Source organism: Anolis carolinensis, chromosome 6 (genome assembly GCF_035594765.1).
Source record: "Anolis carolinensis isolate JA03-04 chromosome 6, rAnoCar3.1.pri, whole genome shotgun sequence".
NCBI classification, from domain to species: Eukaryota; Metazoa; Chordata; class Lepidosauria; order Squamata; family Dactyloidae; genus Anolis; species Anolis carolinensis.
Window position 1 is genome coordinate 9275595 of NC_085846.1, and position 17039 is coordinate 9292633.

General features: G+C 38.2%; 1 protein-coding gene across 1 annotated transcript in view; it reads right to left on the reverse strand.

Annotated features, from left to right (window-relative positions):
- The window catches only part of LOC103281669 (T cell receptor alpha chain MC.7.G5-like), a 79888-nt gene extending 66957 nt beyond the window's left edge, over positions 1-12931 (reverse strand). Inside the window, exons 1-3 of the mRNA XM_062958050.1 lie at positions 12841-12931; positions 9906-10201; positions 1588-1654 (exon numbers count right to left, since the gene is read on the reverse strand). Of these exons, the coding sequence (XP_062814120.1) occupies positions 1588-1654; positions 9906-10201; positions 12841-12901 (424 nt within the window). The 5' untranslated portion in view covers positions 12902-12931. The remainder of the gene's footprint in view (positions 1-1587; positions 1655-9905; positions 10202-12840) is intronic.
- Between the last annotated feature and the right edge of the window lie 4108 nt (positions 12932-17039).

Here is a 17039-nt window from a genome sequence, read left to right on the forward strand (position 1 = left end):
TAATGCTGGCTCCCAGTGACAAAGGACTCTTGCCACACCTTGGACACAGATATATATTCTTTCCTTTCCTTACTTAGTTTATCCATACCTCACAACCTCTGAGGATGCCTGCCATAGGTGTGGGCGAAACGTCAGGAGAGAATGCTTCTGGAACATGGCCACACAGCCCGAAAGACATACAACAACCCTGTGATCCCGGCCATGAAAGCCTTCGACAACACATTGAACTTGGCTTATATCTAGTTAAGACCTTTAGTGGACTATGGTTCTTGATGGGTAGTGAAAGAACTTAATTCTACACTAGTGGGAAAAGGCACCTTTTCCTTGCTGAGAAAAAAACATGGTCAAGAAAAGACTTCTCAGTCTATTCTTCACTAACCCAGACTCTGAAAAGTTTATCTTACTCTCTGTACAATTATTCATACCCTCTTTACTCCTTCCATAAACTGTGTGAAGATCAGTACTTTGGCAAGCTGCTTGAAATAGTTAAAGTGGTATCAAACAGCATTAATTGCCCATTTGCTGCTTTCATGCAAATACAGTAGAGTCTCACTTATGCAACATAAACTGGCCGGCAGAATGTTGGATAAGCAAATATGTTGGATAATAAGGAGGCATTAAGGAAAAGCCTATTAAACATCAAATTAGGTTATGATTTTACAAATTAAGCACCAAAACATCATGTTAGACAACAAATTTGGCAGAAAAAGTAGTTCAATACACAGTAATGCTATGTAGTAATTACTGTATTTATGAATTTAGCACCAAAATATCACGATGTATTGAAAACATTGACTACAAAAATGTGTTGGATAATCCAGAAAGTTGGATAAGTGAGACTCTACTGTATATTTGTGCCACTAGAGATGTCAAATTCATTTTCATCAAGGGCCACATCAGCCTTTATGATTGCCTTCAAGGAGTCATTGAATCCACAGATGGAAAATCCATGGATACAGAGGGTCAACTATATATTTTTACATAGCAGTCAGTGCTCTTTAGTTTTTACCCAGTTTAGATTTCCAGGTGTTATTGAACAATAACTCCCATTGCTTCTGATTATCTGCCATGCAGACTGAGTACAGTGGGAATTGCAACTTAACCACTCCTGTTGCTCTGAGGTTGGGGAAAGATTAAATCACATTTTAAAGTCAGACATCATATCCACAAGTCTTTTATGCAAATCCAAACCCCACTCTCCTGACTAAACAGAACAAACTGCAGCCTTCCAGATGCTCCTGAATCATAGTCCCCATCACCTCTAGCCATGATAACTAATGATGAAGAATACAGGAATTGTAGTCCACCATTTGGAAGTCCACATGAAATGACATAGAGGTTCAGATTTCACTCACATATCTTGAATTTGACACACACATACTAGAGAGGTCAATCTGTTCTGTTCCCAACAATAAAAGAGCTATCCAAAGTGCTAAAATGAACCACAATCCCAAATTCATTTGGAATTTTTGTTTATTCCTTTAAAGTTCGGACTAACAGAACTGATGTAAAACCACTGTAGCAACACAGAAACCACTAGCTTCCACTTGTGTGTTTGTCCAAACATCTTATTTCATTCATAGATACCTGGGATGACTTTCAGATTCGTTCCTCTTCCAAAGGTGAGTTTGGAGCCCACGTAATCTGAATTACACTGTAAAACATTGCTTTACAAAAACTACAGGTAGCTTTCCATGAGAAATTCTTTGCATCCCTTGTTTCTTTTTTGTCTCAGACTCACTTTGGTATCCAAATGAATGGTTTAGGTTGAAAGGAATGGATGCTTTCAAATTACCTTGATATTATTATTTTCTGATAGAATCTAAGGCATTTGCCTCTAAAGGGTTGAGTAACTGGATTGAAGCAACATCTAATGGAGATGAAACATGGATTTTCTGATTCTATTTCTCCCTTATACTGCAAGTTCCTTAACCCACACAGGCCAAAAACACATTTGGAAAACTAAAAGTCCAAATGAAGAATAGTAGAAGCATACATACATGATAAGGATTCCTTGGGCAAAAGATCTCTGCTTTGTATAGCTTCAGGCTGAAAATCAACTGGTAAAGTTTTACCAATTGTGGCATTTTTGTCACAGTGGAGAAAGATGCTTCCTGATGATTTTTAGCCTATTATGAAGCTGTTGAAGGAACAAACCCATAGGAAACAATGCTGAGAAATGGAACTATGATCAAGACATATAAATATAAGTTGGATAAAGAGGAAATTGAGATAATAATGTTTGGAATATGTTTCCTAATCTTCCAAAATATCTGTAAGATGTAGCTCCAAAAATCTGGTGCTTTCTAGATATGTGACAATACAAGTTCCAATCTTGATCATTGGCATATGATGGGAGCTATATTTTATTGTACCTACAGAGCATTCTGCTCATTTTAAAGGGGAAAAAGAGCCTTGCAAAGTTCTAGTAGTTTACAATTTACTGTCTGATTTTATTATATAAACACACACTTTTCTATCTATCTAGCCACATACAAGCTCATATGTATGAGTTCATTAGATTAACTTCTTTTTGTTTTCAGAATCTTCACCAGCCTTCAATTAAAACATTTCCTAAATATTATAATCATTTTAATGTATTTTGGGGTGTTAAATTCAAAAAGCATGGAACAGCCCAAAACAATGATGGGTGGACATGAAGGCTTGCCACAAATACTGTCCTCTGGAAATGCCAAAGGAAGACTTCCCACTATTATATTTACATATTAGGTAATGTAAAGTTAGGGTGCTTTGACCCTGGCTTCATTACAGCATTGCTCCCCGGCATTAAAGCAAAAGCCTTTTACTTCTCCTTTGACTTCATAGAATGGAAGACACCATCCATGCACTCCTGACAGACGGCCATCTAGCCTCTGTTGATAAACCTCCAAAGAAGGAGACTCTACCACACTCCCGAGTTATATTCCACTGTTATCATCAATATTCCTGTATCTGCAGACACACAAACACAGGGCCAGTAAAGAGGGATCATATCCAAGATCCTACCTGGTTGTACAGTGAGCTTTGTTCCAGTTCCAAATATGAGCTTGCGATTATTATTGTCACAGCAATACAACTCATTACAAAAACCTCCAACAGCACCAATCTTCATCCAACCAAGTAATCCAGGATAGTTTAGGGCTAACACTATTTTTTTCATTCTACTTGTTGGTAATGACAACCAGAAGGTCAGATGGTAGCGCAGCTACAAATATACTCTGGGTTTTAGTCCAAAGTTTTAAAAACCTTTCAAATACCTTTTGAAGGTTTTGGAAACCATTTATGGAAATTTGAACAAGACACCTAATACAACATAATAATTTGTGGCTTTAGATATTAATCATTCCATTAGGCTTTTTAATTGGATCTTAATGGTAAAATAATATTTTTTTTCTTTCAATTTTTACTTTTTTCACTACAGTTTGAATGCGGGGGGTTAGGGGGGGGTCACAGTTCTGTAGTTTGGTTACTTATTTCGTGTTTTAGAGCATTTTTTTTTAGGTTAGAGATTTGGTATTGTGTTTGAGTCTAGTTTTAGTTGTTACATATGCGTGTGTCATGAACCCCCGGTGGTGCAGCAGTTAAACCGCTGAGCTGCTGAACTTGCTGACCAAAAGGTCAGCAGTTCGAATCCAGGGATCAAGGTGAACTCCTGCTGTTAGCCCCAGCTTCTGCCAGCCTAGCAGTTCGAAAACATGCAAATGTGAGTAGATCAATAAGTAACACTCCAGCGGGAATGTAACAGTGCTCCATGCAGTCATGCCGGCCACATGACCTTGGAGGCCTCTACGGACAATGCTGGTTCTTCGGCTTAGAAATGGAGATGAGCACTGACCCCCAGAGTTGCACATGACTGGAAAGTGGAAAACCTTTACCTTTACCTATATCCTTTTCCCTCTGACCTTTATTTGTTCTCTTTACTTCAGTTGTGAATGACACTGAGTTTAAATAAATGAATAAATAAAATGTTAAAAAGAACTATCCAAAGTGCTGGAACTATTTTGGGGACAGACTAAACATTCCAAACTCAGACCTGAAGCAGACTCACTGTTCCATGGACACTAGAAATATAATTAAAGAAGCTATCACTGGTGTCATATCCATTGTCAGAATGGATTCCACATCTGGTACTGTACCTTTAAAGTTTGGACTAAAATCCAGAGTGGACTCATAGTCTTCCTGAAATGGGAGCCATCAGCCTCCATATACATGCATGACGTTAAGCACAAATGAATGCTGATTTAGAGCAAACATGGCCTTACCTCCCCCGTCATGTCCTTAATTAAAAATATTAAGCATAGATAGTCATAAAATAGCCAATGTAGTGTAGTGGTTTGAGCACTGGACTACGACTCTGGAGATTAGGGTTCAAATCTACTCTTGGCCACTGAAACCCAATGGATGACCAGGCAAGTTGCACACTCTCTCTGAACTAGTCTAACTAAAATAACCCTGTAATAGGGTTGCCTTACGGTAGTGACAAATCAGAAATGGAGGCCCACAACAATACAAAGATACCAAATCTGTTCCACCTACTTACTTGGTAGCACAGTAAGCCTCATTCCAGAACCAATGGTGAGTGCATTGAGGTTATTTCCCACAGCCATAGAGTCCATTACAAAAACCCACCAACTCCATATCAATCACATACAGGGCCACTTGAAACATCCATCCCACTATTAATCAGCCATCCCAGTCTTGACCGCCTTCCTCCCATGATAAGCTCTGTTTGGAGAATTCATTCCCTCTTCCCTCTTACCAAATCTGACTTCCAGCTTGGTTCCAGATCCAAATATCATCTTCCCACCTTCCCTGTTCACACAGCAGGAAATGCCTTTACAAAAACATAGCCCAGTCACTCTGCAAGTGGGCCCGAGTGATTGGTGTTAACCAATTCCATATTAATATCATCTTATTACATTTCTCTCTAATATGGAATTGGAGATAAGAGTTTGAATTGCCACTTAGCCATAGAAACCCATTGGACAACCTTAGACATGTCACATACTCTCAGCCTCAGAGGATGACAAAAGCAAGTCACTCTGAACAAATCTTGCAAAGAAAACCTCATGAGACTTTCATCTTAGGGTTGTTAAAAGTCAGAAATACCTTGAAGGCAAACAACAACAATTTTCACTCTTACTATCAGGACTATATTTGAGATTCCAAATGATAGTGGAATTAATTGCAATTCATTAACTACAGCTCTTTAATATTCTTCAAATTGTCCGGCCCATCAAATTCTATAGTTTAGTATTTAGAATTCTTCTAGAAGTCTTCAAGGCAAACTTCAAATTCCAGCATTCATATAATCATAAAATCATAGAGTTGGAAGAGACCTCGTGGGCCATCCAGTCCAACCCCATTCTGCCAAGAAGCAGGAAAATTGCATTTAAAGCACCCCCAACAGATGGCCATCCAGCTTCTGCTTAAAAACCTCCAAAGAAGGAGCCTCCACCATACTCCGTGGCAGAGAGTTCCACTGCTGAACAGCTCTCACAGTGAGGAAGTTCTTCCAAATGTTCAGGTGGAATCTCTTTAAGCTATTTGATACAACAGACCATTTGGTGTAATGTTTGTTGTTGTTATTAATAATAATAATATTATAATAATAATTTAATTTTTATACCCCGCCCCACCTCCCCGAAGGGACTCGGGGCGGCTTACATGGGGCCAAGCCCAGGCAACAGACAATATAATAACACAACAATAAAACAAGTCAATCAACAATAAAACAAGTCATAAAACAAATGAGGTCAAAAACGATAAATATACTATGATAAAATCCTGGGTTGGCTCCAAAAAAGAACTGGGCCAAAGAAAGTGCAAGTAGTGTCAGTTACAATCAGGGAGAGGTAGATACCAGAACTATTGTCCCATTAAAGTGCTGTTGTTGTTGTTATTTCTTACCTGCCTCTTTTCACGGCTCAAGGTGAGGCACAACATAGTTAAACACACTCATCATAAAATCTTGAGTAAAATACCATTATTATAATGTATTTCTATGAAATACACATATTGAAATACACAGAACAAAGATTAATATACAGTAGAAACAAGGTGTGGTTTCAAAATTCATAGTTAAAAACTGACTGGGCAATTAAAGTAGTGCCAAATTGTTTATGTGAAAGTGAGCAAAGAAAGACGTAATTTATTCTCTCAGGCTTACTTGATGTGACTTAGTTGTGTTCCTTTTCCCAAATGAAGTGTAAGCTCGCTTGCAGAGTTGACACACAGTGAAAGAGACCTCTACATAAACTACCACCTGCAGAAACATTTTGATTTCACTTCTGTATAGCAATATGCACATCCTCGATTCATGTCTAGCTATTGGAATTGCATATACAGGAGCACTGAGTACCCACTATAATTTGGTTCCAATGGATACCAAAACCTGTAGACGCTCAAGTCCCCTTATATACAACTAGCTGTGCCTGGCCACGCGTTGCTGTGGCGAAGTATGGTGGTATGGGAAATAAAGTCTTGAGGAATTGGTGGTAGTTAAGGTAAAGGGTAAAGGTTTCCCCCTGACATTAAGTCCATTATAAATGGGTTATATAGCTGTGTGGAAGGGCCTTGAGTCTACACTGCCATATAATCCAGTTAAGATCAGATAATCTGTATTTTATAGGCAGTGTGGAAGAGGCCTAAGTGAGGCCTAACTCTGCCTGTCCCCTGGGCTGAGTGGGTTGCTAGGAGACCAAGTGGGCGGAGGTTAGCCTTCTAACTGGCAGCAATTGGATAAAAACAATTCTTCCTCTCCCTCTAATTAGGACTTTATTTTTCTTTTTGTTGTATGAACGTAGAGGCATGGATGAGGGGTTGTGCTGCCAAGTTTAGTGTTTCTGGAATGTGTAGTTTTGTTGTTTTGTCCTAGGCCGAAATTTCATTACACTTTTATATATATAGATGGTATATATAAAGTGATGTAAAGTGATGTCCCTTTTATACAGGGTGTTTGAAAAAGAACTCCCTAGTTTTAAGTATAAATACATTAAAACTAGGGAGTTCTTTTTCAAACACCCTTTACAGTGTCAAAATCAAACTTTGCTTTTTTGTATTTTCAAACAATATCTCATTTCCAAAAATACGTCTTTGTAGACAGCCAATTATCTCACACCAGAAGCAACTTGCAGTTTCTCAAGTTGCTCCTGACACAAAAAACACCATGTTGCTTAACAAAAATGAAGAATAATCACTCTGTTCTGTCCTGTTGCAGTCTTTTATATCTTTTCTTGACAAGATTTTTTTTTCCTAATCTCATATCTTCCTTAATACACAGTTATAACACTTCGGTACCACTTTAGCTGCCATGGCTTCATTCTACACCATTGCTACTCAAATTAGTGGTCCATGGACCAATGTTATTCTACATTAGGGAGCAGCAAATTTCCAAGAGTGAAAGAAATAGTTGTTGCCAATGGTGCTGATCACTGGCAAATGGGGTGGAAAGGATTGAGTCTCCATGGGGAGAAAGGCAGGATGTAAACAACAACAACAACAACAACAGTTAGTCTGATGTATCAAATGGCTTAAAGAGCAGTATTATCTAGGGCCGGCATGGGCAAACTTTGGCCTTCCAGGTGTTTTGGACTTCAACTCCCACAATTCCTAACAGCCTCAGCTTAAGCGGCTGAGGGGGAAAAGAAAGGGGCCTGAGGCTGTTAGGAATTGTGGGAGTTGAAGTCCAAAATACCTGGAGGGCCAAAGTTTGCCCATGCCTGATCTAGGATGTTGTAATTTTATGATACAATACAGCTTTCTGTTAGATCATTTGAAATCCCATAGAAAACTACAGATCTCAAATTTCTGCAAGACAGAGCAATGGCAGTTAAACCGGACCCAGTGCTAGAATTCTGTTGTGCAAAATAGACTTTCCACCCCATAGATCCATTGCATTAAAGGGAAGCATACACCACTTTCTAGGACCCATGCTTGACTGGGTTTTTTTGTCCTTTTCAACACCTCCAAAAAGTTTTCGGACTCGTTTCTCATTCCACAATACATAAAAGACAAAAGAAGGGGGTTCGCTTCACACTACGTACCTGGTTGGACTATTAAATAAGCTCCCTTTCCAAAATGAAGCCTGTAGCTGGAACTTGTTAAGAGCACAGTCCTCAAACACTTTACAAAAACCATCCTGAGTCATCCTGATCCACTGACAATTGTGGCTTTAACTTGTTTTTTTATTGCATCAGAAGCTATTTGAGAACATATTGCAAGTCGCTCCTGGTGTGAGAGAATTGGCCGTCTACAGAGATGTTGCCCACGGGATGCCTGGATGTGTTACCGCGAGGCTTCTCTCTTGTCTCCACAAGCTAGAGCTGACAGAAGAGAGCTCACCCCATCTCACGGATTCCTACCAGCAGCCTTCAGGTTAGTAACTCAAACTTCAGGTCAGCAGTTCAGCCAGCACAAGGGTTTAACCCATTGTGCCACTGCGTCTCCCTTAACTAATTTAATTCCATTGATCTATAAGGACTCAAAGTGGTGTCCAATTGCATTAATTCCACAATGGAGATGTACCCTAAATATCATCCAATTCCATCACAAGCGTGTGTGTGTATATATATATGTGTGTGTGTGTGTGTGTGTGTGTGTGTATATGACAAATATAGAACTGGTGAGGAAAAAATACATCTCTGTCTAGACAGAAGTTAGGATCTGACAGTAAAAGCAAAAAAAAAAAGAAGGTGTTTGCTATTACTATAATAGAATTGTGTGAAATTCACTTTAACTAGAGTATTCTCCCTATATTAGATCCAGATTTAGAACCCAAGGCAATATGGGTCCTTATAGTTCAATGGAATTAAATTGAACTATATATATGAAATATATATATGCTTGTGATGGAATTGAATGATATTTAGGGTACATCTCCATTGTAGAATTAATGCAATTGGACACCATTTTAACTGCCATGGCTCAATGCAATAAAATTATGGGAGTTGTAGTTTTACAAGAACTCTAATTTTCTCTGCAAAAGAGTCCTGGTGCCTCGTCAAACTATAAATCCCAGAATTCCATAGTATTGAACCATGGCAATTAAAATGCTCACACTCCTTTAATTCTATAGTGTAGATGCATCCTTACTTAAACTTCAAGTTGGCCAATTGATTCTAATGAGAAAAATAAGCAATATCAGCCTTGTACTCTAAATTCTAGATACAGTCCTTGGCTTTCTTTAGTAATTGTTCTAGGACTTTGCTATTTTCTGCTTGTAGCAGGTTATCATCTCATATCTTAAATTGTTGATACTGTTTTAATTTTCACTCCTTCTTCCTCTGTATCCAGTCTTCATTTACGTATGATACGAGTTTCATCACAAAGAGGCTTTTTTCTTGTTCTTTCCTAAATGGAAAAGATTCCCAAATTTCTCTCAGCCTCTCCCAACCACCTCCTTGCCTTTTTTGATGTTCATCCATGGTTGAAACATTTGTTAAAATATTAAATAGTAGTTCCAACAGAGGGTTAAACTGCTGAGCTGCTGAACTTGCTGACCAAAAGGTTGGCGGTTCGAATCCGTGGAGTGAGCTCCCGCTGTCAGCTCCAGCTTCTGCCAACCTAGCAGTTCGAAAACATGTAAATGTGAGTAGATCCATAGGTACCGCTCCAGCAGGAAGGTAACGGCACTCCATGCAGTCATGCCAGCCTCATGACCTTGGAGGTGTCTACAGACAACGCCGACTCTTTGGCTTAGAAGTGGAGATGAGCACCAACCCTTGGAGTTGGAGATGACTAGACTTAATGTCAGGGGAAAACCTTTACTAGTTCCAACAGATTTGTAGAATTTCACCTGTAGGAACTCAGTCTGATCAGCTCTATTGTAAATGCTTCTTCTTGCTTCTGTTTCTGGCAAGTTTTTGATTGGCTTCCCTTCCAAACCATCCCACTGTGTCACTCACAGCACAAAAATAGACAGCCGAATCATTCAGTTGGCTGGCCTTTTTCTCCAAGTTGTAAGTCTTATTTTTCCTCTCATGCTTAGCCTCAAAACCTTGATGGAACTGTTCACTCAAATTCCCATTCCCAAAATCACTCAGCAGGAGCCTGGGATGTTCACCAAGAGGCTGAATGTACCAGAATGGAGTTGCTCGGTAATCGGAAGACATTTCATAGTGGCAGTCGATTGAGATGTGTCCTCCTTGGGTAACAGTCACAATGCCGTCCATTTGGTCAACTGAAGCACCAACTCTCCTTTCTGCAGAAAAAGTAACAGCATTAAAAATTCTATAGAAAAATAGACCTGGAAGATAAAGGGGTGTCTTCTTTTTTTCTGCACCTGCAATTTAAATCTAATCCGTATTTACTTTAGAAAACACATCCCACCACAGTTTGGAAATAACTAGTTGCTTGTAATCAAACATAATCTATGATCTAAATTGAGGGAAGGCGCCTCATTCCAATATAACAAGAATGGTATACTTCTTAAGACTGCAGCTAATTTGTTTTTGCAAAAAGCAAAGCATAAAGTACATTATTATGGTAACTAAAGAGAGTTGACTTCATTGTTTTTATAATAAAACTATAATTACAGGACATGTGTGACTTCATGGCTAAGTTTGCTTTGTATTGCAAGCCAGAAGAGTGCAAATTCTATATTTTTTCCCCAAAAAAATAATATTTGTAGTAGAATTTTAAATCAGAAGAAAGTAGATTTTCAAAATTGTGACTATAGGATTGCAGCTATACAAACTATATTTCTGGGACTTGGCATTTTATTGTAGCTAATTGCTTTTAAAAATAACATTTCAACATTAAATTATCTTTTCATCTGCTATCAACCCCATCCACAAGTAAACACAGATATAAACCAAGGAACTTAGAGATATGTTTGGCCATTATACACACATGTTAGAAGATCTCGAGCCGTGAGAATTTCTCATGAAGCCTCCCCCCCCCCCCAAAAAAAATAGAAAAATCAATTAACCATTACTTACTGAAGACTGATATTAACAATAAAGCTAATGCCCAAGGAGAAAACATCTTCCCTCATTAAGAAGTGGAAAGAACCAAGAAGTAACTTGGAAAGGAATTGAATAAATTTTATTCTCCAAAGAGCTTCTGAACGTTGAGTTCCACCTGGATGATACTGAGCTCTCTTCTTTGCCATGAAATGTAACTCAAAAAACAAATTAAAACAAAGAAATGGTAACCAGAGGATGTGGTTGGCAGCCAGGATGCCAGCATGGTCTGTCTAAAAATGTCCAATTTGTTAACCAAGTCGTTGGAACTAGGTCACCATATGAGCTGAGCTGGCTCCTCATCTCCACCTGGCATATGAAAGCCACTTGATACAAAGATCCTAAGTGCCTGCATTTCATTTCACAGAACATTGTCAAACTATCATCAGGAGTGGATCTCTCTTACTCTGTCTCACTCTTCTAATTTTAGGGTTGTGATGTAGAACTTCATGTTGTTCTTGGAGATCTAGTCGGTGTGGCAACTCCATAGAAATCTTTCTTGACCATGAAAGATGGTACTGAAGAGGTGAAGAAGATGTGACCCTCCAGGAATAAAGAAGAATTTAGGAGTTACAGCACAGTAACATTTAGAGTATGCTGCTGCCATACTGTCTTCTGGTGCACCAGAATGGGTCAAAAATAATTAAAATGGTGACATATAAAGAGCAGGAGGGTGGGATAATTTCTGGAGTACAATTTCTATAGTCTTCTAGGCCGCACTAACCATGTTCTTGCAGGAGTTGAGTCTTTGCAAATCCAAAAGGAACATCTCTGAGATCTGGAAATGCTTGAATCAGGACTGCATCCTTTCTTATTCCTTCACTGGTCATGTTAAAGACATCCAGGACTTCCCCTGAAGTGAACCTCTGGCTCTGGGGAAACAATTTCAGCCACTCCTCCTTCAGGTTTCTGTGTGAGTCCTTTCACATTTCCTACCACTGTGTGGCTCACAGCTCAATAATAGTTGGTTGGATTTTCTATCACAACATCGCAGGTAGACTTGCTGCCCTCACCAATGGTCATATTCAACCAACGTTTCTCCTCAAAATCAGAATAACCAAAGGGCTGTGCCATAACTTTGCTTGTATTTCTTAGGAAGGGAATCCATGGTTGTCAGTGATATTCTGCACCATCTCTCCAAAAGAGAAAGAGATTTGGATATTATCTCCAGTGACTTTTCTACTTGAATCAAAGCACTCTGTTATATTACTTCTTTTACTGCCGTCTGCTCTTTCATTGTAGACAGCATCATTTCTCCAGCTCACTCCTTTTCTCCTTTTTGTACAACTTCTTACCTGTCAATCATTATCCATGTATCCCTTCATTTCTTTCTCCTTGTATTTCTCTTCTAATTTCACCTTTCTTCAGGTCCATCCCATAACTTTGTACAAAGATGCACAATTGTCACGTTGACATCAATTAGCTATACTCGACATTATGAATAGGAATTACACATGTAGCAAGCACTGTGACATAGATTTCTGACATAGCTCATTCTAGTACTACTTTTGCTTCTGAGATTAATAGTACTCCTAGTAGATGTCATCATAGAACCCTTCCCTCCAAGTAGTAGTAGTGGAGATGATTATAGGAAATAATGGCAATTCTGCAATTGCTCCAGGTTTTAGGTCAAACTTAAATGGAATTGAGGCTATATTACATAAAGAGGTCCACACCTTGTTTTGCAAATTGGGCTAAAACCCAGATTGTATGAAATGAAAGCTAACAACTGTAATAAGTAGAAAAGTTAGCATCACTAGTCATTTCTATCAGTCAGTAGAAGAAAGCTAATGGTGAAAAAATGAAATAAATGAGAAAGTGGTTGATCAGCACCCGCTTCCTTGTGATCAGCAGTCAAGATGTTCTGAATACTTACTTAGATGAGAAAAGTAGTCCAAAATATTCCTCCACCAAATAAATGTGCATTTTCGCATCATCTTAAAGGTCCTGCTAGAGGTGATTGCTACTCGTATGCCTTTCAAAAGCAAAAGAAAAGCAAAGGTTGTCTTCTTCTTAATGTGAACAAAAGTTCTATGGTTTCTTCTTTTTTGTTCTTGGTTTCCTCTCAAGTTAGAAGGTGAAATCTTTGTGGTTAGCTCTTCGCATGGTTAGAAAATTAAAAAAAGGTGAGGAGATTCTCACCATTACCTTAGATCAAAATTTCCTGGCAAGAGATTCTGTTGGGCACTGGAGTAAAAAGCTCAATCGGAAAGACCTGAGGACAAATACTACTGCTTTTAGATCATGACCTGTCTTTGGAAACCAAAGTTGAAATTCCTACTTAGCCATGAAATAAATTGGGTGGTTTCTCACCGACCGCACAAGACTCCCAAGGGAGAACTGTTTTCAATGGAAGGGCAAGATACAAATACGGCAAGAAGTCTGAACTGCTATAAAACCAGTGTTTAATTGGAGCCAAATAGTTATACACTATTTTAAGTCTTTATCAACCAATTGTGTGTTGATAAATAGCCTCCTTCTCTTCCTGCTGCCGCTTGGGCTCCTTTTCTATCCCTTTGGTTTATCCTTCCTCCCTTCCTTAGGCTGTAGATTGTAATTTTTTATGATTTATAATAGTCTTTTCGGGTTTATTGAAAAACCGCAAAACAGCGAATCCGTGAAAAGTGAACCACGAAGTAGTGAGGGAATACTGTACAAAATATCCAGGATTAGGAGAAAGTCAGTTTTGGGAATGCAAATGCTAAAATCCACTAGTTGTATTGGATAGAACATGGGAGTTATATCTCAAAGAATTATTCCTGTCATGATATTGTATTGCAAAACGGGGGATAATTCCCTCTAACTTTCAGAAATATTCATACATCTGCTGATTTTAGGGATTTTAAAAAAGTTTTTACAAAATGTTTTTTTTTTTATTTTAAAAAGCCACAATAGCTATCTTATTGAATGTCTCTCACATTAACCAATAGAACTTCTATTTAGGGATTTCTTCCCAACCCAGCACAGAGACTTACTTACTAGAAGTATCAGTCGGTCCTCCTCTTTGCAGAATCAACCATTTATTGGAACTCTGACTGGATGCTGCTACGGAGAGACACGTCTCTCGCCTATCCTGATTGGGCTTTCTGATGCTGAGCAGAATTCTGGGAAATGTAGTTTAGGGCAGGGCCTTTAGAATTCTCTGGCATAGGTCTCCTTGCCTTCCCAAACTAAATTTCCCAAAATTCTGTGCTTTCTTAGTCTCTTTCCCAGGGAACTCTGCTTTCTCCCTGCTGTTTCTCTTTCCTAATTGTGAGAGGTCGTTAATTTAAAATTTTTATTAATTTGGCTTTGCTTTGCTTTCTTGTGCTGAAAATGAAACTGACTTTGAGAGATTCCTAGATTTACAAAATTGAAATGAAAAAGTTTCATGGGTAAGTTTCAATTCTTAAGTTTTTGACATGGCCACATCTGCGTGTCGGATATCACATTGTAAGTGTGAATTTAACAAATTTGATATGACTTATGACATCTCTACCAACATAATTTTCATCCTCTACTTCAGGGGTCCTCAAACTTTTAAAGCAGAGGGCCGGTCCACAATCCTTTAGACTGTCGAGAGGCTGAATTATCATTTGAAAAAAATACGAACAAATTCCTATGCACACTGCATATGTCTTATTTGTAGTGCAAAACAACAACAATGAAAGAACAATGCAATATTTAAAAATGAAAACAATTTTAACCAACATAAACCTATCAGGATTTCAATGGAAAGTGTGGGTCTGCTACTGGCCAATGAGATAGTCAAGTTAATTAGGATTGTTGTTGTTGTGTGCCTTGATATTTTTATCAATATTATATGTATATACAATATATTATATTAAAAACTGATGTAAAAATATTATATTATAAAACTGAGGGTGGGGGGCAGGTAAAGGACCTTGGAGGGCCGCATCCGGCCCCCGGGCCTTAGTTTGGGGACCCCTGCTCTATGAGATTTTCACAAGTATCTGACTGGCTGCTTTATGAAACATGACTCTAGGTCTTTCATCTAATCCAGGTTTGGCTTCTTTATGTTACAAAGTTGGGAAAAATCACCAACGTTAGGTCAACAACAAAAACAACAACAACCAATAATGATGATGATAATGTCTGAATAGATCACTAGAAAGATTTAATTTCTCCACCCACGTGAGTAATAAATCCCAACAAATTAACAACCACAGAAAAAGTTAAAACCTAGTGCACAATCGGTCATAAAACTTTAATGACTCTGACTATGTAGAAAAAGTAATTTTGGAAAGAGGAGGCTGTCTTTTTCCTACATCAAAGGTGAAATGCTTTCTTCTACATTGCGACCCAAGGAGTCTTGCATCTTTTTTGCCTCTGATTATTCTTAATAAAATTTTGGCTGAAATCCTTTGGGTAAATTCCAACTAGAGCAGACCTATTGCATTAATCATTGAACTGTGAGTTAACACACATGTAAATACAATTGACTCATTGGGTCTACTCTATTCAGAACTAAGAATAGAATTTGGACCTAAGAGAATAGTTAAGCATGCAGCTTAAAGGAGCTTCAAAAGGTGATTTGCATTTATTTTAATTTGCTTCATTTTCATTCCGTTGGCATTGCCTAAAAACAGAGAGAAGCCTAATTTGGTTGTAAAGACCCATTTGGTTTTCAATGGTTTCCCTGGCTCTATTTTAATGCAAATTAGTGGCTTGCATGAATTAAAGGTTTGCATTTGTTTAGATTGTTTTATGGTCATTCCTTTAGTGTTGCCTTTAAAAAGGGAGATTGCAAAGGTATGCTCGGTTTTAAATGGTTCCTTGACCCTGGCTTTTCTTTTCATGTCTCGGCATCATTCACACTTGCATGCCAAGGGAATGGCAACCTTCTCTGAGCCATGGGCAATGCCATGGATGTGTGTGAAATGAACTGCCAAAATGCAACACGTACATCCATGGCATTGCCCAAAGTCCACTTTTTCACTGGAAAAAGCAGTGTTTTCCAACATCAAACAGCAAGAGAAGGGAACAAGTTATTTAAAAGGGAATTACAGTTCCTAAAGTAGCCATTCACCTTTTTATCCATTAAAATGATACTGTAGAGCAGGGGTCCACAAACTTTTTAAACAAGGGGCTGGTTCATGATCCTTCAGACCATTGGAGGGCCGGACTATAGTTGGCCACCGAGCAATAATAATAATAATAATAATAATAATAATAATAATAATAATAATAATAATAATGGTTGGAAGAGACCCTTTGGGCCATTGAGTCCAATCCCCTTCTGCCTTTGTGCACCGAAAGGACAAGCAAAGCACCCCTGACAGATGGCCACCCAGCCTCAATGTTTATTATTATTATTATTATTATTAATAATAATAATAATAATAATAATAATAATAATAATAATAATAATAAGGATTGGAAGAGACCCTTTGGGCCATTGAGTCCAATCCCCTTCTGCCTTTGTGCATTAAAAGCACTAGCAAAGCACCCCTGAAAGATGGCCACCCAGCCTCAATGTTAATAATAACAATAATGTGATTTTGTGAAATGAAATCCAGCATATCTATCTTGTTTGCTGTGTCATACAATATAATAATAATAATAATAATAATAATAATAATAATAATAATAATAATAATAATGGTTGGAAGAGACCCTTTGGGCCATTGAGTCCAATCCCCTTCTGCCTTTGTGCACCGAAAGGACAAGCAAAGCACCCCTGACAGATGGCCACCCAGCCTCAATGTTTATTATTATTATTATTATTAATAATAATAATAATAATAATAATAATAATAATAATAATAATAAGGATTGGAAGAGACCCTTTGGGCCATTGAGTCCAATCCCCTTCTGCCTTTGTGCATTAAAAGCACTAGCAAAGCACCCCTGAAAGATGGCCACCCAGCCTCAATGTTAATAATAACAATAATGTGATTTTGTGAAATGAAATCCAGCATATCTATCTTGTTTGCTGTGTCATACAATATTATAATAATAATAATAATAATAATAATAATAATAATAATAATAATAATAATAAGGGTTGTGAGAGAAGAAGAGACCCCTTGGGTCATTTAGTCCAATTCCCTTCTGCCCTTGTGCCATGGGGGC